Below are 23,804 nucleotides of genomic sequence, written 5' to 3'. Positions count from 1 at the left end.
GGCACCCAGTTAATAAACACCCACGTCAGCACAGCGCTCCAGTCGCTCTAACCGGGTTTCGGTCTTTAGGGCTGAGCAGGAAGTGCCTGACTGTGGACCCTGCACGAGAAAAAAGAAAGAAAAAAAAGGCTTAAAGACATTTAAAAAAAAATGGAAATGGTGGCAGACTTGGGGGCGAGTAGACTCTACCGGGCGCCGGGTGAATCAAGTCACCAGTGAGTATCGATGGATTTTGTGTCAGGGGGTATCACGGCGTGGGGCGTCAGCGGGTCCTGCCGACACCTCCCGCCTGGGAGAGAGTCGCTGGTTTCGGGCAGCAGGCGAATCCTCCTCGCTGCTCGCTGCGCTCCGGACCTCCGGCGAGGAAAGGGGGTGGTCTCGGGAATGGAAAAGGGCGTTTGAAGCGCGACTCCTGCTTTTTACCATACGGCCTGTGTGAACATATTCATTTATCAGCGCAGCATGGTCACTTGCTGGAGGTTTGTGCCTATTTTTCTATTGTTGTGCCTGAAGTGGGCGTCGCTCCAGGACTGACGGGGTTTCTCCGGCGCGCCGCTACCCGCTTTTCTCTCTCGCAGGACTGCAGAGGCTCTCATATCTTTTTTTTTTTTAGGTCGACCGACACCGGAATTATGGGTGAAAAGCCGGATTTGGGAAACTAGTCTCGGTGTTCGTGTGACACCGGGAGCTCTGTGGAGCCATGCGGGCGTCGCGCCGTGAGGGTATCGGGCGTGCCTGTCAGCAAGGCATCGCATAATTTTAAAAAAAAATGAATGCGTGTTAATGCAGAGCCTAGGCTTGCACGAGGAGGGCTAAATAGGTTACTGTAGAAGATGAACTATTCTGCACATGGGGTTGCGGCAGTGGCCCCTCTCTTGGGACGACGTGCCCGCTTTCACGGTGCCTTATTTTTCACTTCCCGCGAGTCTGTTGCATTTGTAACGTCGGGAGATTTCGTGCGCGCGCTCTCTTCCCTCAGGGGCGATTACAGGGTTTTGCCACCCGATGCTCCCAAACTGGAGTCGGGTGTAGCCTATTAGAAGACGGATTGTGATTGATGGCTCGTACGGCCAATCGCGAGGCAGGAAGGAAGCCTGGTGGGCGGGTGCTGTGCGGAGCTGGAGACAGTCCAGGGCAGAAACAAAGACAGGGGAGAATTGACAGCTACATCAATGGGGTGTCACTGGTGTGTTAGTGGGACCTGGTGTTAATATTTGAGGTTTTTAGCATTCACCTTTTGCAGAGGAAAGTAAGTAAAAAGGTCAGATGTCCCATGAATCACTCTCCACAGGCGCATGTTCTTTTTCCTCCTTTATATGTTTATTGAAATGATATTTTATGTATGCATATAGGCCACATATACATGTAAAGTCTCAGCGTGTTAATTCAGGATCACGTCTCTCAATGTTCTGTCGCGAGTGTCCACAAGGTCTCTCTGTGCTGTTGTTTTCTTGCAGAGTGAGTCAGTCTATGCTGCATGCACAGCTCAATGTGAGTGTTCTCGTGTTGTCTCCTGCAGGCAGCCTCAGAGGTGGTTCAACACCGCTGACATCACAGTGGCTCACCAGAGCAGCCTGCTGAAGCAGCTCAACCAGCAGCGGCGCCAGGAGCTTTTCTGTGACTGCAGTGTGCTGGTGGAGGGCCAGCTCTTCAGGGCCCACCGCAACGTCCTGTTCGCCAGCAGCGGCTACTTCCGCATGCTGCTGTCCCAGGGGCCCGACGGGATGTCCGACTCCGTCAACGCCACCTTCGACGTCTTCAACCCCGAGACTTTCACCGTCATCCTGGATTTCATCTACTCGGGGCAGCTCGACCTCTCGAGTCACAATGTGATTGAGGTGATGTCGGCAGCCAGCTACTTGCAGATGAACAATGTCATCAGCTACTGCAAGAACTTCATCAAATCCTCCTTGGACATCAGTGTGAAGGATGAAGACAGTGACCGTTGCATCAGCTTGTCTGAGACCTGCAGTTTTACCAGCGGAGTGGGAGACGGGACCTCGGAGCAGCAGCAGCAAGGCCCCGGCTCCGTCAGCCCACCACCGGCGCTGTGGACCAACTCGCGGTCCCAGTGTGGCTTCATGGGGAAGGACCTGGACCAGGAGTCACTGGCCTCATCGGCCCTGAAGACAAACCCGAGCAGCCCTGCTGACGATCTCAAAGCAGAGCCCGAGGACCTGCAGGACCCTGGGGACCCTCTGTACACCTTGCCTGGATCACAGCGCCGGCGAGGTAAAGGGGGAACCAAGAGGAGAGCATCCAACAGCACTCGCTCCAACCGACTTGAAGATTTGGACATCGAGGAGGCGAGGACTCAAAAGGCAGAAATGGCGGAGGAGCTGTATGCTACTCTGCCACCTATGGTGGGCGTTATCGGACACTTTAATCAAGGTGAGTGAGAAAATGGATCGGGCAACTTTCTTTTCATGACGTACTACATTGTGACATTTTAGAGCTTTTTATGATGACAAACTGCACTGTGACTTTTCACCGATGCCGGGAGAATCGCGAGTGAGTGAGTGTGAACCCTCTGGATCTGTCCACGGATAATCTGGCACTCTGCTGCAGTGGTCGTTGACGGCTGCATGCTCGAGGACCTCTTGTGGTTGCAGTTACTCAAACTTTCTCAAAATACCTTTTTTATTGCTTGTTTTATTCATGTAACCAGCCGGTAGCGGCTGTTAGTTATTAAATAGCTGAGTGCAGCGCCGACACTGAGCCGCTACTCCGCCCCTGGAGACCGTGTGTGGGGAAAGAGTTTGCTCACTTTCATGGTTTTGGACTGTGTGTTGTGCTTACCGCTGATGGGAGGACACACTCTCCTGTACCGCTCCACAACTCAGCCGCGGATATGCGAGCTGACAGCTTGGTTACTTTAATTTGATTTTCTTAGCCAATTGTCATCGTTGTGTCACACCTGGGGGAGATCTGCCGTGTAATGAGTGCATCCACCTTGTTATGAAATACTATACTATGACCATTTATGACATACTTTACCATTGCTTTTACGACAGATGATTGTTGATGATTTGTGACGTATTGTCTTTTTTCAGCACATTGTGAATTTATTGAATATTTTACCCTAACTTTGTCATTACTTTTGTAACATACTATCCTTTAGACATGTTCATGTCTATTTTCAAAATACTACATGTTGTTTTTTTAGACATATTATATCATGATTTTCTCGATACTGTTTGACTATTTTTTGTCGTAGTAAGAAGCCAGTTCTTTAAATATACAGAAGGCCATAGTTCTAAATACTTTCGCTTCCTCTTTTGCAGACTCCAACCCCATGATGCGTTTCAAATGTCCCTTCTGCACACACACGGTAAAAAGGAAGGCCGACCTGAAGCGTCACTTGCGCTGCCACACGGGAGAGAGGCCGTACCCCTGTCAGGCCTGCAATAAACGCTTCACACGCCTCGAGCATCTTCGTAGCCATTTCGAGACGGTATGTTTATTTACAACCAGGTCGTGAATGTCCGAAATCGGGATGAGACTGCGCCATCGGGTACAAAGAACAAAAGATCCATTGTTTTCTGATGTGGATCCGTGTTTCCGACAACCCATTCATTCTTGTACAGCTACAGAAATACAAACGGTGACACGTTTTGTTTCCTCTTCTGCCGCCACAGATACATCAAGCCAGGAAGCTGGTGTGCAGGAAGTGTAAGTGTCAGGTGACGGAGGACACCGGGCATGTGGTGTGTGAGGGCTCACGGCGCTACCGCATGTGCACGGCATGCATCCAGGAGGTGGATTGTGACGACATCCCCATGGACAGTCTAGATAGCGCCAATGAGGAGCCGGCCCTCTTGTTGGGGGTGGACGGGGAAGAGGAGGGGGACAGCAAGAGGGGCTGGATGGTAGCCGACGACGACGACGACGACCTGGCTGAAGACTCGGGGGCCGACCTCATCATCCAGCAAGTGGACGACAGTGATGAAGAGCTGCAGTGAAATGGAACCAAAGTGTGTGTGCAGAGGCATGCACGGAAAATAACCTGTGTGTGTGTGTGTGTGTGTGTGCTTAAGCCATGCAAGAGAATGTAAGCATACAATACGTGATACACTAATGTAAATACAAACACTTAATATATGTTACTTGTCTATTAGTTAAACGCAACTGGTTGATCTTTACTTTAAATGAGACGTTGACCGTTGTGACAAAGTGGAATGCTTTTTGTTCGGCTTCATAAAGATATGCAGTATCCAAAGCTGGGTTTTCTTTGATTTTATCATGGTTACATGATTCTCTTTCAGAGTTGTCTTCTTCCACATGCAGGAAGATCACGTCTGCTCCGTTTTGGGACACTACTTTGATAAAAGCTGGCGTTTGAGTACAAACTAAGTGACAAGGACAGAATAATGACTGATGCTGTTTCTCTACTTTCTGGGAGGGAGGTCAGGAATGGATTTTTAGATTATTACAGTTGTTATGATTATGTTTGCTTATGATATGCACTATGATATAAAACCAATTATAATTTATTTGTTTGTTTTGTTACTTTTTGATTAAAGATATTTTATACATTTCTGTTTGTGTCATTTCCCTTGATTTTTTTGTGTGAAAGGGAAGTTTAATTGAATGTTAGAAAAGGAAATCATATTAAGGAGAAGTACTTTTGAGGAGAAAATGTGGAATACAGACATTTAAAAAAAGGCAGCTAGTGCTACGATAACATTTCTATTCTGTTATTATGTAATTGTAATGTATGTAACTAGTTTCAAAGACTTTCTTTGACATTTTATCCTATTCATGTTTAATAACTTTTTTACACATAGCCTACTATAACTTGTTTTGAAAACCTTTGACATACCATGCTGAGACTTCTTTAATATTGAATTCATCTCGCTACAATTTTTAATGACTTATTGTTCCATAATATATGATGATATTTTACGATGTACAAGCCGATGACTTTATGTGAATATTTCAATCTGCTATACTGTGATGTTTTTTCTGGACAACAGACATCCATATCACCTTTTTACCACTGTGATGGCAGCTCAGACAGGCAGAGAGGCTATTGCTGTGACTTGGCTCAACAGCCTGACGAGAGAGAGAGAGAGATACTTCTTTTTTTTGTAGCAGCAGCACGTAAAGTTAAAGAGTACACACATATTAAGTATGATAAATAGACTTCTGTCTAATTAACTTCTTAGTTTTGGCCTTCGTGTGCCAGTGAATCCCTCTGCCCCGCAGCACAGTGTCATCAGTCGCGGTCACTGTCAGTTCATCCTTGATTTTCTTGAATGAAATTAAAGCAACAACAACAACTCCTTCAACAAAATCCTAATGTTATTACCTCACATGGCTTTGATAAGTCGAACATGTTTGCAAAGAGTGGGGTCAGCTTTGGTGTTTTTCAGCCAGTGTCGTTGCCTTAACAGAGCTACTTTCAGGTTGTTGAAAATAGATCCCAAAGGTTGGTGATCACTGACCAGAGTAAAGAGTGCTCCTCATGTGAACAATAAATCGTATTAACAGACCTTACCTTGCTCTTCCGTCCAAGTCCAACAAGCAGTCCTTTGTGTCATCCTTTAGGTTGATAACTCCTGAAAACAAGGGCTTGTTGAATGCTACTTTGGAAGACTTCTGCAGTGAAGGAGATGCAAAGTTTCGTCACACTTTTCCTAAATCAGCATTTCTGCAGACTTCTAGCGTTGTGAATTAAAACTACGAGTAAAACAGGCCTACCAGAGGATTCCCAGAGGAGATACCATGTAAACAAAGCGGTTGTTTTTCAGCCTGGCATCTTAAATTGACTCAGAAATAATAACATGAAGGATTTAAGTAGAAAAAGCTTACATTACCTTATTCACCCGCGTCGTCTCATCGTGAATAAAACGGACACCAACACGATTATTTCAGTTCCCATGCCCGTCCCCTAGATGGCGCTGCGGGCCTATCTTCACCCGCGAGGCCTCCGTACCTCACCATGCGAGGAAGAAGTGACGTCAGACTGGAGGCTGGACCGTCATGGCGGCCGTCATGAGATTTGTCAACAGCAGCGCGTTCGGTCCGGCAATGGGTCAGCAGTACGTGGCGCTGAGCTTAGCAGCAAAGGTCGGTGCAACGAGTTTTCTGTTGCGGTTATCTTCCAGCAGCTTCCGCAGTGCGCGTGGAGGCTGGACGGCGAGCTAGCGGTTAGCTTCAGCTACGGTTAAACTAGCACAGGCGGTCACCTTTTAACACCTGCTGTGTGTGTGTGTCTATTTGTCTGTGTGTGTGTGTGTGTGTGTGTGTCTATTTGTCTGTGTGTGTCTGTCTGTGTGTGTTGTGTGGGTCTCTGCTTGTGTGTGTGTGTGTGTGTCTCTGCTTGTGTGTGTCTGTATGTGTGTGTTTGTGTGGGTCTCTGCTTGTGTGTGTCTGTATGTGTGTGTTTGTGTGGGTCTCTGCTTGTGTTTGTGTGTGTCTGTGTGCGTGCGTGTGTGTGTGTGTGTGTGTAGGCTGGTGTAAGAGCAGGCCGTGCTCTCCCGGAGAAGGTGAAGATAGTGGAGGTGGGACCCAGAGATGGTCTCCAGAATGAAAAGGTAACGTCACGTGATTCTTGATCAGTTGACTTCATGAACGTCAACAGCAGCTCTTCATCTCCTCTGAGATGGAGCAGGCGTAGAGCTCATGATGGAGTCTTCGTGGTGCCTGTGTGTCAAGTGCTCCTCTTCTGGTTGCTTCTCCACTCGCAGACCATCGTGCCAACGGAGACTAAAATCCATTTGATCGACATGCTGTCGGCGTCGGGGCTGTCGGTCATCGAGGCCACCAGCTTTGTGTCACCAAAATGGGTTCCACAGGTGAGCGTGCCCCCCTTCCCCCACGCCATTCATAAGGATAGTGCTGACTCGCCCGGCGTAGGGCGGTGTAGAAACGTCACGGAAGTGTCTCTCTTCCACCCCCCCTTCAACATGAATTGGTTTCTGTCGTCTTTGTCCAAATGGAAGATGGCGGACCAGGTGGAGGTGATGAAAGGGATCGATAGGAGACCTGGAGTGTCTTACCCGGTCCTCACCCCCAACCTCAAGGGTTTCCAGGCTGCTGTAAGTTTCACACTTTCCCAATCACTCCACGGACAGAGTGTGTGTTCATCTACTTACGATGTGTCTCAATGTTTCACATAAAATGCCCTTTTTTTCCCCCTGCTCTTGCTTAACTACAGGTGAAGGCAGGCGCTTCAGAGGTAGCCATATTTGGTGCCGCATCCGAGCTGTTCAGTAAGAAGAACATAAACTGCTCAGTGGAAGAGAGTTTACAGCGCTTTGACGAGGTCATGAGAACAGCTAAAGAGGCCGGCGTGCCAGTTAGAGGGTAGACTCGCCGGCTTCCCCTTGACTGTCAACACATTTCTAAATCATTGGACATACAGTGTGATTTTTTCAGAAATCTAATCTTCTTTTTTCCGTCCCCGCAGGTATGTGTCATGTGTTCTTGGATGTCCGTATGAAGGCAAGGTGGCACCTGAAAAAGTTGCACATGTGAGTTCTCGTCTTGACATCTCTTTACAAAATATCAAGACATCAATTTTTCATCCTTTGACAAATATGCGAAGAAAGCCCTGTTCCTGCTACCAGGTCACGCTTTGACTCTAATCCTGCAGGTAGCCAAGCGTCTGTACTCCATGGGCTGCTATGAGATCTCTCTGGGGGACACTATTGGAGTGGGGACCCCAGGCAGCATGAGCGAAATGCTGGAGGTGGTGAGCAGAGAGGTGCCAGTTGATGCCTTAGCCGTGCACTGCCACGATACCTACGGCCAGGCCCTGGCTAACATCCTGGTCGCCTTACAGGTCAGACCTGGTCCTGTAACGCTGCAACAATATCATCGAGTGATGTTGTTCGTGTAATTGTAATGGTAAGTTAGTTAGTTTGGAGGTCAAGCTTGTGTGTGTTTTGCAGATGGGAATCAGTGTGGTGGACTCGTCAGTAGCCGGGCTGGGCGGCTGTCCCTATGCCCACGGCGCCTCTGGAAATGTTGCGACTGAAGATGTCGTCTATATGCTGCATGGACTCGGGATTCAAACGGTAAGAAGTCACACTTTATGTTTCTATTTCGCCTCCCCTATCTTGAGTTCCTTTATATTGCATTGTGCTTAGTTTAATATATAATGTTTCTGATGGGGGGAAAACTGGTCTTTCATGAATTCAAAGCACGAGCGGTGCAGAATGTTCCAGTCCACCCCATCGTGATCTAGTTTGCAGTTGTAACCATGGTGTACGCTGTGCGCTGCCCCTCTGGGTTTGACCCTTTTGACTTTGTGTCCCCGCCTCAGGGAGTGGACCTCCCCAAGCTGATGGATGCTGGAGCTTTCATCTGTCGGACCCTCAACAGAAAGACCAACTCCAAAGTGGCGCAGGCTACCTGCAAGCTATAGACCAAACCCAAACACAGGGCTCTATTCCACAGACTGTACACTGTAACACCAGCATGTGACCTGGAGCCATCGTCCTCTGTGTGTGCACTTCTCCCTATTCTCATTTTAGTTTAATTCTTCCTCTCCCTGGTGAGAGAACATCCCATTTAGATTCTACTGAACTCTGGTTTGAATAAAATATCAGATTAAATATTCACCACACGATGGCATAGCTGGAACAGTGCCTTTATGTGAAGTCAGTCTAATGATACAGATGATACTTATTAAAAGCCATGCCATCCCCGATTCTTTAATAGTGGGCTGACATTCCTTTCTGGGACAGACTTTTTATTTTAGTAAATGGACCAGTGAAAATAATGTCTTGGTGACGGGTAAACTCACTTTTGATGTCAGAAAAGAGAGAAGAGTTGTTATGACTTCTGTTATCCTCAGTGTGCAGAGATCCGTCATCAAATGGGAATCATCCCTTTGGGCATTCTACTGGTTGTGTATTTATTTTAAATTTTCTCTGTTCAAATTTCACTTGTACATATCCAACTAGATTGTGAATACTCAAAAATAAATAATATTTCATTAAATCAAATGTGTGCCTGATCTAAAGTTGATTGATGAATGTACAAGCTCTGAAACACAGTCCTGGGTAACACATGACTTAACGGTGAATAGAAAGAAAGATTATTGCTAATATCAAAAATATTGACCCTTGGATCTGTAACCCCTTATTTACAAATGGTGTTAAAATGTATTAGAAGCCATCTTTGACCATATAAGGCACTAAAGTGAACGTCCAGAGTGTTTTTGCTGTTTGTTTCGGAACTGATTAGAAATAAACAAACTTTTCTTCGCCGCACCTCGTCAAAACCTGACGGACCCGTCTTACAGGCAGACTAAGATTTTTACTTAACACTTCAATACATACATCGGTAGAGTAGCGTGACGCGGTGACTCAACTAATTCCAATGGATAAATGCTTATTTGCATGCACGCCTAGTGTAAGAAGCGTAGGTATTGTGAGTCAGTGGAAAGATTCAGGTCTGTCATCGGTCCCTCCCACACATAAATAAAAACTATACTCCAGAAATAAAATTGAACATCAGCAACACACATTCAATAAATTTAATATATTTAGTTTTGTAAGAAAGGACATTAATGAGCGCACACAATACATTTCCACCTGAAAATGAGTTCTAGTTGAATGAGCCGTCTGTTTTATTAACCTTCCTCGCACTTCCTCTGCTCCACACACACAATTCAACAGAAGCATTCCTTTTGCCTTATTTAAATCAACAGTGGTCGGGGATGAGGCGACTTTGTGTACAAGCAAGTCCAAACACAGGCAGACTAACTACAGCCTGACTGAGCCGCTTTAACAAAGCATTTGTCCGAGGCTGTAGATGTAGAGATGTACGAATGATATATGAGTTTTGATGAAAATCTGAGAAAATGAATGCAGTATAAAAAACAAATGAGGCCAGTTTGCACACCTTCAAGTATTACTCATCCATTAGTCGATGAACTCATTATGTTGACGAGTCTTCGGCAAATGGAGAAGTTAAAGCTATGTTATAAGTTCAGTGAAACAAAAGAGGTCACTCAAATCTGCAGAGCGCCCTGACATCACTGTAGACACGGGCTGGGAGGGTGAATACCTCGGCCAGGTGTGCCCGGTCGTCCTCGTGTGATGCTGATCGGTTCCTACCCTTCTCGTGTCAAAACTCGAATCACAAGAAAGACGGAAACCTCACGGGCGTGTTCTCATACGGGTGAAGGGGGTGAAGTCGGAAAGGCACACAGATCTGTATTGTATTCGAAGAAGAAAACCATCGTATCATTTACAAATCATTTAGGCTTTAGCTGACTTGTACATATTGTGGCGGTTGACTTGGAAACCAAAGTTTATGCGCTCAAAAAGAGTCTTAGATGTGGAAACGAGGGATGAATCCAGTGCTGGTGACTCAACTTCCAGGGTCTGGCACACATGGAAGTGGTTGGCTCATATTTTCTGAGTCTGTTCTCTGAGGTTAGTCATTGGGTTCCAGCCCAAACACTGTGCTGCAGCTCAGTGTCCATTCACTAAGAAGTGGACAGATCAGGAGCAGAGGCCCGTATCTTCTCATCCATTTTGAGTCCAGATACCCTTGAAGACTTGAAGGCACTCCTAAAGGATGGAGGCTTATCTTTCAGTTCCCGCCTCAGCATGGTGTCCTTGTTGTTGTTAAAGGGGTCCTTGTTGTAGTCCTTTGGAAGCCCGTTCTGATGCCCGTTCATGTGGCGATGGCCCCTCTTGATCTTCTTTGTGATGCGTACAAAGCGCTTGGAGACGAGATAAATGACCTCGCAAATGTTCAGGATGATGCACAGGCATGAAGCTCCGACCATGAAGTAGGTGAACACCTTCTTCTCCGTGGGGTGGCCGATGTAGCAGTCCACCAGGTTGGGGCAGGGCGCCACGTTGCACTTGACCAGTCGCGGCAGATAGAAGCTGTCGTAGATGTAGTGGAGGATGTAGAGGAAGGAGATCTCGATGCCCGTCTTCACGAAGAGGCTGGTCAGATAGGTCCACCACAGGCCGCCGTGCTTCTTGCCCACGTTGGCGTACAGCTTGATGCTGTTTCCGTGCTTCGCCCGGTACCTGCGCTCGCGGTCGTCACGGTACGCCACGTGCATGACCACCATGAAGGACGGGCAGGTGACGAAGATGAGCTGCAGGGCCCACAGGCGGATGTGGGAGATGGGGAAGAAGTGGTCGTAGCAGACGTTGGCGCAGCCGGGCTGCTTGGTGTTGCAGTCAAAGTCTTTCTGCTCGTCGCCCCACACTCGCTCCGCCGCCACCACGTACACCATCACCCTGAAGACAAACACCACGGACAGCCATATCCGCCCGAACGCCGTGGAGTATTTGTTGACCCCGCTGAGGAGGGCTTGGAAGGTCTTCCAGTCCATGGCCTTGGCCGGCAGTCAAACTCTTCTTCTGTGGGAGCCAGTAGTTTGTCTTCAAACCTGGACGAGAAAGATACAGCAAGAGTTGAACATGCTTCCGTTGTCTGCTGAGTATTCTACTCTGTGTTCGTGGTGTCTCCACGTCACTCCCGGTGGCTTCAATAACAAAGACAACGCACTAAATGATCTTCTAAAGATAATTTAATGTGAATAAATATACAGAAGGAGAGCCCATCTCCCTCAGCCCTCGTTCATCAAAAACAGTTGTAACAATTGTGAGTATCCGTCTCGGGCCAAGCCGTTCCTTAAGGGAAACAAGCTGGAGCAACGTTATTATGAGTTCATATTTCAGAAAGCAGTATACTTCACAACATGTATACACATACTTATTTAGGAAACAAATGATCAGCCTCGGGTGTGTATGTGTTAACATAACAACACACGTACACACGTAAAAACACATATAGGAGTCTTAAAAAAACAAAACGTTTACGCACAGTTGGCGTGGTTATCTAGACATATGTTTTACTTGTTGTCTCTTTGCCGACTTAAGGCCCCTCGACAACCGCCAGCCAGTATGAATCGTTCCGTACTGTCGGATAAAGCCAACACATCCAGAACAACTCGTTTCCATTTGGCTGAAAATGCGAACGCGAGATCTCAACTCGTGGCAGACACATTAAAAGTAAATTACAGAGAGTTTTTCACTTACCGAAAGAAACATTAGTCCATGAATAGTAAAGAGACACGCGGCTTGTTTTTTAGGGGGATTTCTTGCCGCTTTCACGTCGTTTTAGCCCTTTAACGCACAGATTTGTCTCCCTTCGACAGGTAGAGGAGCGCAGTGTCGAGAAATGCGCATGTGGGTGTGGTTACAGAAAAGACTGGAGCTGCCCCAGATGTTCCTCTCTCTCTCCCTCCCTCCCTTTCTCTCTCTCTCTCTCTCGCGCGCTCTCTCTCTCTCTCTCTCTCTCTGTCTCTCTCTCTCTCTCTCACACACACACACGCCCCGGTGTTAGGTGACACATGAAATATGTTCAGGTAACACAGTAACCATCTCCACTTACTGTGGTTTGGAGATTTGCCGATCGAGATAAACACATCATGGCCTTGGTGGTTTGATTCCACACATGGTTCAGGTCCTGGATGACCACTGGGATCTCAGGATGTTGGACTACTCAGACAGCTCTCTTATAAGGCTTGTTTGTGCTGACCATAAAGTTCCGAGATGACACATTTGGGCGCATTGTTTTTATGCGCATATGTTTCCAGGAAGCGTTGTCTTCCTGTCCCAACATGTTTCTTAATTTTCTTTTGACACACCCTGATGAATACATTGTATTGTTTGTGTGCATGTTCTCCACTACGTTGCAAGTTTCCAAAAGCATGACGAGTGTAAGGCAACATTCTTTTGAGGATTCTCTGTGAGGATGTTTTTTTTAGGGCGAGGTATTTGCTGTGGATGAAGTGAAGAGATATGTGGCAGAGTTCATTGCTTGTGCAACCATAAACATATGAACATATACAATTTCCCCGTTCCTCTTTCACTTATTTCCTGTAGCGTTCACGTATTCCTTCTTTTACACGCAACCACAATGGCATCCTTTCTTCTCTTCAAGGCCGAGCTCTTCTCAGATATCGCTGTCACAATTCACGAGCCCTTTGAGCTCATTGTCACACCACCACCAGCTTTTGTCCCCTCTTCACCATCCGCTCGCTTGTCCCGACCAAACCCATGTGTGTTATTGTGTTATTTCCCTTTACAGACAACTTTTCCTGATCAAACATGTTTCAATGTGTTTCTGCTCTGCAGGGAACGCCGAGCTCCTCATTGGTGTGCAGGCTATTCAAGATCAGCATGCCATAGCTGTCCCTGAGCTTGCCAGTTCTTGCAGACCGGTGCTTGCTTTCAGAGTTATTAATTCCGGTGTTTACTTTATACAAGAGGATAAAAAACTTGCTCATGTATCACCGGTCTCTTGTCAAGTCAAGTCAGGGTTATTTGTATTGCTCAGTAGAATCCCAGTGAGTGTTTTCAGGCTCACAACAACCAAGCCCAATATTTACTTTACAAGGTTCTTATATTATATAAGAGCTGTTAAACTTACACTACCGTTCAAAAGTTTGGGATCACCCAGACAATTTCGTGTTTTCCATGAAAACTCACACTTTTATTTATCAAATGAGTTGCAAAATGTATAGAAAATATAGTCAAGACATTGACAAGGTTAGAAATAATGATTTGTATTTTGAAGTATTAATTTTTTTCTTCAAACTTTGCTTTCGTCAAAGAATGCTCCTTTTGCAGCAATTACAGCATTGCAGACCTTTGGCATTCTAGCTGTTAATTTGTTGAGGTAATCTGTTGAAATTTCACCCCACGCTTCCTGAAGCACCTGCCACAAGTTGGATTGGCTTGATGGGCACTTCTTGCAGACCATACGGTCAAGCTGCTCCCACAACAGCTCAATGGGGTTGAGATCTGGTGACTGTGCTGGCCACTCCATTACAGACAGCATGCCAGCTGCCTGCTTCTTCCCTCAATAGTTCTTGCACAATGTGGAGGTGTGCTTTGGGTCATTGTCCTGTTGGAGGAGGAAATTGGCTCCAATCAAGCGCTTCCCACAGGGTATGGCATGGCGTTGCAAAATGGAGTGATAGCCTTCCTTATTTAAAATCCCTTTTACCTGGTACAAATCTCCCACTTTACCAGCACCAAAGCAGCCACAGACCATCACATTACCTCCACCATGCTTGACAGATGGTGTCAGGCACTCTTCCAGCATCTTTTCACCTATTCTGCGTCTCAAATGTTCTTCTGTGTGATCCAAACACCTCAAACTTGGATTCATCTGTCCATAACACCTTTTTCCAATCTTCCTCTGTCCAATGCCTGTGTTCTTTTGCCCATACCAATCTTTTCTTTTTATTGGCCAGTCTCAGATATGGCTTCTTCTTTGCCACTCTGCCTAGAAGGCCAGCATCCCGAGTCGCCTCTTCACTGTTGACGTTGACACTGGCGTTTTGGGTACCATTTAAAGAAGCTGCCAGTTGAGGACCTGTGAGGCGTCTATTTCTCAAACTAGAGACTCTAATGTACTTGTCTTCTTGCTGAGTTGTGCACCGGGCCTCCCACTTCTCTTTCTGCTCTGGTTAGAGCCCGTTTGTGCTGTTCTCTGAAGGGAGTAGTACACACCGCTGTAGGAAATTTTCAGTTTCTTTGCAATTTCTCGCATGGAATAGCTTTCATTTCTAAGAACAAGAATAGACTGGCGAATTTCACATGAAAGTTCTTTTTTTCTGGCCATTTTGAGAGTCTTATCGAACCCACAAATGTGATGCTCCAGATAATCAACTAGCTCAAAGGAAGGCCAGTTTTATAGCTTCTCTCATCAACAAAACAGTTTTCAGCTGTGCTAACATAATTGCACAAGGGTTTTCAAGGGTTTTCTAATCATCCATTAGTCTTCTAAGGCGATTAGCAAACACAATGTACCATTAGAACACTGGAGTGATAGTTGCTGGAAATGGGCCTCTATACACCTATGGAGATATTTCATTAGAAACCAGATGTTTCACCTAGAATAGTCATTTACCACATTAACAATGTATAGAGTGTATTTCTGATTGATTTAATGTTATCTTCATTGAAAAAAACAATGCTTTTCTTTGAAAAATAAGGACATTTCTAAGTGATCCCAAACTTTTGAACGGTAGTGTATGTAACCGGAAAATCAAGCTGAATTAGTCTAACTTCACTTTGTTCAAATGTTGATGTGAAAATGAGATGTGGACGGAAATCTGGTGCCAGATGAAAACATAGCTATACCCACAAGTAATGAGCTCATGCGTTCACATCGTTGAATTGCCTTTAGAGAAAAGGTTCTATCTCATACTCTGGTCTTTAAAGAGGATGATATAGTCGTCCTGGCTTCTATAAATGAATCACTTCATCTCAAAGTGTTGCAGCCATGAGCTAAAACTCTCAGAGTGTCGTTAGAAGTATCGACCGCCGTCGGGCTTTTCAGGAAAGTTCATCTGCGGCCTAAAGCTCGGGCACGTGAACGCGACATACTTCTGCAGCGTTGGGAATCGTTCAGCCGACAATCAGTCGGAATTGAAGAGGTGAGGACGGCTGCGTCTCGGCTCCAGATGAAGAACCGGTCCAGGCAGTCTGCCTGGGACACACCTGGACGAATGCACCCTGTGACTCAACCTCTGCCAGGGGCAAGACTCGACAGGACGGACCGCCACAACAGGAGAAACACATCGCTGTTCACTGCTGCTGTTGTGAAAGAGGGAAACGTTCCAGCGCACAGAGAAGGACGAGAAGCAGAGCAGAAAGCCCAGAAGCGTTGGGAGGATCTTGCTGTGGGCGTGCCTGTCTGCTCATCGTAGAACCAGTCTGAACAAACAGAACAGGGACAGGGAGAACTGTGCAGACTGACGCCTGCTTACACTTTTAGAGTTACAATATCATATTTGATGTAACACTTGAGTTAGGATCCTGTTTGGACAACATCAAAGTGATGTTCGACTCAGGCTTCATCACTTCACCCAGTTAATTGTATCGCATTGGCACCAGAGAATGGAAACGCCATCTCTACTGTGTACTTGGGTTGACAATTAAATTCTCTTAAATCTGAAATGGGCCGCAAATTAAAACGTTCCACTTCCTTCTCGAGGATTCAGATATCCATCTGGGACATTTCTGTTGCCACCCTGATACAGAGGAAGTGAAGAACGACATTCCGGCAGCAGCTTGTCTGAACCCAAATCCGTCGCCTGGCCACCATGATGAGCCACAGGCCTCTCCCGTTAACAGAGCTCATCGGAGCTGTACTGAAATAGATGTGAACGGGTCCAATGAATTCTGTGAGCAGCGGTGCTGCAGATGATCTTTCACTGGGGAGAGGGATCCTCCTCTGTTCTCCCCTGAAGGTGTCTTCCCTTTTTTCCCTGTGAGAGGTTTTTTTTCTAGTTTTTGGGGAGTTTTTCCTGATCCGGTGTGAGGTCAAATGTCAGGGATGTTGTATGTGTACAGATTGTAAAGCCCTCTGAGGCAAATTGGTAATTTGTCATATTTGGCTATATAAACTGAACTGAGTTGTTTGTGGCAACACACTTTCTTGTTTGACTTTTTATAATATCATTCTTTAATGCTCTGATAAAGATTTATTCTCCTCCCTAAAGGCACGTTTCAGTGTTAGTCTTCACACAAAAAACCCAGCAGAGCAAACAGAAGATATCCGACTGTGACGACGCCACCAGGAGTGAGTGAGCAAACATGTGTTGAAGTGTAAAGTACTGGAGAGATCCATTCAGAGGCTGCACCGACCGACACATTCCTGCACTGGGCGGGACGTGCCCGTCGGCCCAGATGACTCAAACTGAGGGGTGGGGGGGACTCCTCCTCTGCCCTTCAAGTACCGGTCTACCTAAACAATGAGGGCGCTGCTCCTCGCCACAGAGCAGAGCAGTACTTGTTGTGTATGTACCTCTCTACAGTGACTTGCTTGATGTTATGGAGTGGGCAGAGAAGAAAAAAAGAAGCACATTTTCAAATCGTGAAAATCATCATCTTTAATGTAAAATATTATTAACAACTATGCAGCCACACTGCAGTTTGGCAGTGTGAAGAATGAACCTCCCGATATTATAAAACAACTGTGTGTTTGGACTTCATAGCTCTCTTCCGCCTGTGTACAGGAAGCAGTTTCACACAAGTCACAACAATAACATACAGGACGGCGCAATCTTTCAGACCTTTTGATAAATTACAGTATTCACAAAAAGAGTGAGACGTGGAGGAGTGAGCGAAGGGGAACAAAGATGGAGTGCAGCGTGGACTGAGCGTTTCGAGGTTGGGCACGCAGCAGAAGGAAAACTTTACCACATGTGTTTGTAAAACTAACTCCAAACTACGCAGTGACTCATGTGATTGGTCTCAAGGCCAAATTTGAATCGTTTGGAGAAAAAAGGAAAAGGAAAAGGAAAATAAATCTCTATAAAGACTGAACCCCACCACAGTGAGCACATTCCAGATCAATGACACATGTCTCCTGTGGTCCAGGAGTTCTAATTTTTAAACATGTGAACACAGTAACATTCGGACTCTATTGTAGTCTCTGAGCATTCAAATGTCTGCTGACGAGTCTTTTAAGGAAGGCCCCTGTGAAGGGGGGGGGGGGGGGGCATATGTCCTTTGCCACAACATAGTTTTTCATCAAGTCTTTGCCTTCACTCTGAGGACCTCAGGATATGGCGACGCTGTATGAAGGAGCAGGCGTATCGGGGGCGATCTTTGGCACCATGAGCGTGTTGGACTCCATCAGGGGGACTGCACTGGACAGCGTGTTCGTGTTGGTCATGGGGTGGCGAGAGCGGTGGAGAGCCGTGAAGCATTCGCGGCAGCGTTTGCCCACCAAGTAGACGATTTCAAAAATGGAGAGGAGGATGCAGGCCAGGCTGGTGACCACCATGAAGATGGTGAAGATCCGCTTCTCGGTGGGCCGGGCGATGAAGCAGTCCACCTTGTTGGGGCACGGCTTCTGTTCGCACTTGATGAGCGAGGGGAAGTCGTAGCCCTCGTAGATGTGGTACACGAGGTAGACGAAGGTGGTGTCCACGGCGATTTTGAAGACCAGAGTGAGGACGTAGGTCCACCACAGGCCGCCGCGCTTCTTGCCCGTGTTCTTGTAGAGGCGGCGGCAGTTCTCGCCGTTCTTGAGCCGGTGTTTCCGTTCCCGGTCTTCCCTGTACGCCACGTGCATCACCACCAGCAGAGAGGGGCAGGTGACGAAGATGAGCTGCAGGGCCCACAGCCGGACGTGGGAGACGGGGAAGAAGTGGTCGTAGCAGACGTTGTGGCAGCCGGGCTGAATCGTGTTGCATTTGAAGTCTTTCTGCTCGTCGCCCCACACCTTCTCCGCCGCGACCACGAACACCATGACCCGAAAGAGGAAAACGACAGAGAGCCAAACTCGGCCGAAGGCGGTGGAGTACTTGTTCACCCCACTGAGGAGGCCCTGGAGGAATGCCCAGTTCATGACGAGGTGCGTTCAAGGTCTGTCTTCTCTTCCTGCTGATGGAACACAGAGGAAGCTCTTTACAGTTGAAACGGCACAGACACAACTGAGGTATCTAGCAGAGACAAAAAGAAAACCGTCAGCTATAACACAGATGTGGAAGAAGGCTGAGACCACAACAATAACAACAAACGGAGAAGAACCGGATCATTAAAACATACATTCACGTGTTGACGCAAACTAAATGAGAAGAAATGGAAGCAAATTGCGCACATAAAAGGGCACCCGCTTTTATTTGACGAAAGACATAATCAAATAAGCAGAAACTTTTTTAATGGATCTGCAAACTGGGACACTCTCCGACAAAACTCAGACAGCCATTCACTTCCAGCGACGACGGCAAACGCGCTTTTCTTTTTTTCTTCTTCATTCCGTGCGTAAATGTGCGTATTCCCGAATCCCCGACATCCCGGTGTAACGCCTCTTAATCGGACACATTAAACAAGTTCGCGTTACACTCCGACTCGGAGCTCGACGCATAGTTGTGAATACTTACAGTTGTTACGCTGCCGATGCGGTCCAGTGTGGGAGCGGAGGAGCAGGCTCTGCTGGATGAACCTCACGGATGAGGCTCTCAGGAGATTATCCAACAGGACGGGAGTGGAGGGGGCGGGGCCTCCTGCGGTCTGCTCGCCACTCAACCTGCTCAGGTGTGGCGGCTCCACCGAAGACGGGTTTGTCCAATAAGGTGAAGAGGAAGGGCGACGTTTGCTTTTTTTGATTTATTTATTTAATGTATATAAATGTGTTCAAATTCGGCACGTGATCATTTCATAATGTGCACGAACCCCATTAAAATGTATGTGATGCATTTCTAATGACAAACCAACTCAGATTTGATGTATGGAAATAAATGTGTTCATAACTATTTTATTACAAATAGTTTGACAACATTGACTTAGAATGTTACCGAATTTAAAAAAACAATTTAAACTTATACAACACGATGATAATAATAACAATCTTGCAGCTATGAAGGGTTGAACCAACAATCAGTGGATCAATGTAACATTTTATTTGTACAAAGTAAAAAGGCATCAAGTTGTTGCTTCTTTATAATAGAAAAAAATGTTTATTGAAATATTTACATGGCAGATGATGTATGCCCAAAGTACAAAAGACCATGAACACACTCTCAGACATACCACTGCCCCACTGACATACAGACAAGCACACATTTATGTTTTGTTCACTCTATTTCTCCACAGTCGGAGATGATGACTTTCTGCGTCGTCTTGCCGTCCTTATTTCCCTCAGCCTGCAGGGGAAAAGAACATTTAAAAAGATAAAGAAAATTCTTGCCATAATTCAGCCCCTTTGTCAAAAACTTCTACATGATTTTATTACAATATAACTAACGCTTGTCAATGTGACATCAAGCCCAGATGGATGTTTGAGTTCCACATTTCACAAATGTAAATGTAATCTAGATAACATTGAAATCGTCGTCCACACTTGTTATAACATTTTTTTACATATGATTAGCATTTTTTAGAGATAAGATACTCCATGTATAACTGTGTATATATATATATATATATATATGCAATCGATTTATGGATTATATTAGGGGCAGGCTGTCAAACAAGTGCATTAATATGCAGGTGTGTGTCCTGAGGAACACTGAATACCCCACGCCTGATCTGACTCGCTACAGTACAACTAACAGACTCTATTATGTTTTTATCTTCCTTCATTGTCTCTTAGTGACTGTTCTTGGTTTTCTCTGGTTTTCTCTTCTGGACATCGTGTTGCATTAGTTGTGGGTATTGCAGTGGCCTCATTGTTTAGGTGGGTGGGGGAGATTAATGTTCCTGCTTTCGCTGATTCTACTTCTAAAAATGGAAAACCTCAAAATAAAGATAAACCTCACATCATCTCTAAATATGAATCGCATTTAGTAAACCTGCAGACGACTAATTTCAACAGTTTGTTAATTTTGTCAAACGCATGCCTTACTTACGTGCAACAATAGTGACGTTTACATTTAAAGAACACACTGGGTCATATTTAAGGTTTGTTAATGATCATTTGTAAGCTTTCACTACCACTGAAATAACTTCTACGGATAGAAAGCTGCGATTGTATTACATAAAACTAATATTTTGCAGTGAACACTTTACACACGTACCTCCATTGCACGGAGCACATCCATCCCCTCCACCAGATCCCCAAACACCACGTGTTTTCCATCCAGCCAGTCTGTTTTGTCATTGGTGATGAAGAACTGAGAGCCATTGGTGTTTGGCCCGGAGTTGGCCATGGAGAGCTGCCCTGTGAGCACAAGAGACCCGGTTTGACCAGTTGACCACAGGATCTACCATCATGATGACCTCCAACACACACTACAAGAGCTCCACGCAGGACTCCTCACCTGGCGCTGTGTGTTTGAGGACAAAGTTTTCATCGTCAAACTTCTTGCCGTAGATGGACTTGCCGCCGGTGCCATTGTGGTTGGTGAAGTCACCTCCTTGGCACATGAACTGAGGGATGATGCGATGGAAGCTGCTTCCCTTGAAGCCAAAGCCCTTCTCGTGCGTGCACAGGCAGCGGAAGTTCTCTACATGGGATGTGAGAAGAGATGCTGGTGTGACTGAAGGGAGATGATACTGTATATTGTGGTTTCTTGCTTGTTGTCAGTTCCATGTTAATTCTCCATGCAAGCGATCCTGAATATTGTGCAGCTGCGGTATCTAATTTTGACAGAGCGGCTACAACACACACACCTGCTGTCATGGGAACGATGTCCGCCCGCAGAAGGAAGCGTAGTTTGCCGGCCATCTTATTTCCAATCTTAATGTCCATGTAGATCTGAGGATTAACTCTGCCCTTTTTAGCCGGAGGCTCATCCTGCAAGAAAAATATCATACCTGTGATACGAACTTAACATAGTTAGGAATCAGAGCCAGCATTTAGGAAAAGAAGCCATCTTACCTCCTGTGCTGCAGTGCTTGTGGTTTCTCCAGCCGCTGCCTCGCCGTCAGCCTCCTCTGCGGTCTTCCCTGAGAACTTTTTCAGCCAGTCATCGTCCGACCACACTGACAGAAAAGCAGCATTAAAATCGTGATCACAGATTGTAATCACTTTAATTTATAGCCTCTGTAAAAACAGTTTTTTTCCCCTCCTTAATTTACCTGGTCGAGAAGAACCTTCTTTGATTCTCATGGGCTTGGCGGTGTTGACCCGGATAGTTCGTCCAAAAAGCTCAGACTCATTCTAGCAGAGAAAACCAACATTAAGCAGAAAAATGTTGGACCTTTCGGGTAAATTCGCAACAGCTGGTTCTCAGAAACGGGAAGAAAACGTAACCAACGTGCCTGTGCAGTAACGTGATCCACTTACCATGTTATCAATAGCCGCCGCAGAATCCTACCGAAGACACAAAATAGGTTATGAGCTCAGAAATATTCACCATTCAAATCCCCACAATGTGTCAGCTACCAATAAAGCGCACATGGCATTCCCCAGTCAGACTACCTGTCTGAATAAGACAGCAATCCAGAGAAACAATGTATTAAGGATGCCGTATCCAATTAAAAATGCTAAAGAATAGCAATATAAATATCTGCGGATGACCCCACTTCAAAACACAATCTTTCTCTTGTGTTGCTAAGATGATTTACACTAAGTGCATTTTATCCATTTCATTGCTGTACATACACGTAGCAATTAGATGGATGACTGTCGCTAAATTCGGTTATAATGAGATAGTGGTGAAGCGCAGTTCAGGTACATTTCAACATCTCTCTCAATAACACAAAAACACTGAATTAGGCTCCGACTATAATCTTATTCCGGTTACAGAAACACATGGTCTGTGGCGTGCACTGCACGTACCTCTCCCGCTTCAAACTCAATGAAGGCGAATCCTCTGTGCTTTTCTGAAAACGGAACACAAGACGCGTTATTACAGGTTAATATTCACTTCAGTCATTAAATGTCCCATCGGAGCAGTCGGTGGCAGAAGCTCGTGCTCGCACCGGTTTCATAGTCTAATGGTATCTGGATGTCTGTGATGTCTCCAAACGGGATGAAAGCTGCGTGTAGAACCTTCTCGTCCACCTCCTCCGCCAGGCCACCTGAGGACACACAACGACACGTTATTTACTCCGACAGCCACACTTTAGTCATCTTGGGGGCCAGGACCACTGCGGAGTTTACAATCAGCGACGTTGACATGTTTCAAAGAGACGCTTTCGCGTTTCACCGGTGTTACAGTTTAAGAAGCGACCGTGTTAACTTGCGACTTTGAACCGAACGCGTCCGCTGTTGTGTTTGTAAGACAGCTGTTGAAAATAGGAAGAAAACACGAAGCTATAGCCCCGTGGATGCTGCATTGTTTAATTTGTATAGTATATATTATTAATGTATAGGGTTTGACACTATTACAACATTAAACCAAGCGGCAATCGTGGGGACAGCTTTACGTGTTCACTATTCTATTTTTCGAACGGCCGTCGTAACCACGACAACAACGAACGTGTTCGACTGAAAATGTGCCAGTTAACAGGGTCGCCTGTTAAACCGTAACACCGGCTGGAACTTTCTATCGGAGTTTATTTTTCATATTATGTGCACTTTATGGATAGCTGGTTGAGTCTCGTTTAATAATGTACAATGATATATCTTTACCACGTCAGCTAAGTTCACTGAAACGATGTCGTTTCAACGTATTTTTAAGAAAAGTAACATTAACTTACCAACATACAGCACTCGTTTGTTAGCCGCCATATTGGATGTAACCCTTCAACTTTGACCCCGGCAGCTTCCCATTGGTGGAGAGAGGCTGTAGCCCGCCTCCCAATGAACGGGTTTCCTCGAGCGCCACCTGTTGGATACGTCTGTCATCACTCCAATTGCACCTTTATATTTTCTTTTTTCATCTTAAAATTATCACATTTCTGAAGTAGATTTATAAATAAACACTTTCTTGTTTGAAGAAGAATGACAAGAGGAAGGGATAATATTTAGAACTTTTATAAAGAGTTACATATATCCTATAAACAGGATTATTTGAAAATGACTGTTTGACCATAAAGGAGATACCTATATAATTTTATTTTCTTTAGAACATTAAGTTGTTCTTATTTACAAAATTGCATGCATCTATCATTAGGTACTTAATATCATATGATGCAAAAGTGCTTGTTCAGAGCCGGCTGGCCACCCTCTGATGTGATTTCATGGTAATGAGGTCAATAACAATCATTTTGACCTAGAGGTTTAAATGCAAAACCTCAGTGACAACGTCTCTAAGTTATAATCTGGGGCAGGGAAACACTTTCCCCTCCTATTAAAAATAAATTCTATGTTTTCTTTTCTCTTATGCACCTTGCATCCATCATCTGTCTATCATGGAAAAACCTTAATAATACCAATGTAGCACAGACACACATTCGATG

General features: G+C 45.7%; 5 protein-coding genes across 8 annotated transcripts; 2 read left to right on the top strand and 3 right to left on the bottom strand.

The window, feature by feature from the left end:
* The first annotated feature begins 85 nt into the window (after positions 1 to 85).
* Positions 86 to 4,540, top strand: zbtb8a (zinc finger and BTB domain containing 8A). Of its 2 annotated transcripts, none has more exons than XM_056426525.1 (4): positions 86 to 215; positions 1,520 to 2,391; positions 3,285 to 3,454; positions 3,639 to 4,540. In XM_056426525.1, the coding sequence occupies exons 1-4, from the start codon at positions 151 to 153 to the stop codon at positions 3,960 to 3,962; spliced, it is 1,431 nt and encodes a 476-aa protein (XP_056282500.1). In that variant the 5' UTR covers positions 86 to 150; the 3' UTR covers positions 3,963 to 4,540. The 2 variants fall into 2 exon arrangements, with proteins under 2 accessions (XP_056282500.1, XP_056282501.1); XM_056426526.1 differs by lacking the exon at positions 86 to 215 and adding an exon at positions 243 to 479.
* Positions 4,541 to 5,985: 1,445 nt separating this feature from the next.
* Positions 5,986 to 8,957, top strand: hmgcl (3-hydroxy-3-methylglutaryl-CoA lyase). The gene is made up of 9 exons (XM_056426517.1): positions 5,986 to 6,072; positions 6,456 to 6,539; positions 6,693 to 6,800; positions 6,948 to 7,043; positions 7,163 to 7,311; positions 7,415 to 7,478; positions 7,601 to 7,789; positions 7,899 to 8,024; positions 8,273 to 8,957. The coding sequence occupies exons 1-9, from the start codon at positions 5,986 to 5,988 to the stop codon at positions 8,372 to 8,374; spliced, it is 1,005 nt and encodes a 334-aa protein (XP_056282492.1). The 3' UTR covers positions 8,375 to 8,957.
* A 519-nt stretch (positions 8,958 to 9,476) lies between these two features.
* On the bottom strand, positions 9,477 to 12,191 carry gjb3 (gap junction protein beta 3). The gene is made up of 2 exons (XM_056426524.1): positions 12,027 to 12,191; positions 9,477 to 11,374 (listed from the first exon to the last, which is right to left on the bottom strand). The coding sequence occupies exon 2, from the start codon at positions 11,315 to 11,317 to the stop codon at positions 10,448 to 10,450; it is 870 nt and encodes a 289-aa protein (XP_056282499.1). The 5' UTR covers positions 11,318 to 11,374; positions 12,027 to 12,191; the 3' UTR covers positions 9,477 to 10,447.
* A 4,691-nt stretch (positions 12,192 to 16,882) lies between these two features.
* gjb10 (gap junction protein beta 10) lies at positions 16,883 to 18,998 on the bottom strand. 3 transcript variants are annotated; one of them, XM_056426877.1, is made up of 2 exons: positions 18,899 to 18,998; positions 16,883 to 18,457 (listed from the first exon to the last, which is right to left on the bottom strand). In XM_056426877.1, exon 2 carries the CDS (start codon positions 18,361 to 18,363, stop codon positions 17,569 to 17,571), a length of 795 nt encoding a protein of 264 aa, XP_056282852.1. In that variant the 5' UTR covers positions 18,364 to 18,457; positions 18,899 to 18,998; the 3' UTR covers positions 16,883 to 17,568. The 3 variants fall into 3 exon arrangements, with proteins under 3 accessions (XP_056282852.1, XP_056282855.1, XP_056282854.1); XM_056426880.1 differs by having other exon boundaries at positions 16,883 to 18,395; positions 18,899 to 18,977; XM_056426879.1 differs by having other exon boundaries at positions 16,883 to 18,398; positions 18,899 to 18,961.
* Positions 18,999 to 19,377: 379 nt separating this feature from the next.
* On the bottom strand, positions 19,378 to 23,159 carry ppie (peptidylprolyl isomerase E (cyclophilin E)). Its single transcript, XM_056426876.1, has 10 exons — positions 23,103 to 23,159; positions 22,383 to 22,481; positions 22,240 to 22,283; positions 21,745 to 21,771; positions 21,537 to 21,618; positions 21,337 to 21,440; positions 21,129 to 21,252; positions 20,777 to 20,962; positions 20,534 to 20,676; positions 19,378 to 19,660 (listed from the first exon to the last, which is right to left on the bottom strand). The coding sequence occupies exons 1-10, from the start codon at positions 23,131 to 23,133 to the stop codon at positions 19,592 to 19,594; spliced, it is 909 nt and encodes a 302-aa protein (XP_056282851.1). The 5' UTR covers positions 23,134 to 23,159; the 3' UTR covers positions 19,378 to 19,591.
* Between the last annotated feature and the right edge of the window lie 645 nt (positions 23,160 to 23,804).

Source organism: Pseudoliparis swirei, chromosome 11, assembly GCF_029220125.1.
Source record: "Pseudoliparis swirei isolate HS2019 ecotype Mariana Trench chromosome 11, NWPU_hadal_v1, whole genome shotgun sequence".
Classification (NCBI taxonomy): domain Eukaryota; kingdom Metazoa; phylum Chordata; class Actinopteri; order Perciformes; family Liparidae; genus Pseudoliparis; species Pseudoliparis swirei.
The sequence above is the reverse complement of the archived record's forward strand: the minus strand, read 5'-3'. Positions and strand labels throughout refer to the sequence as shown.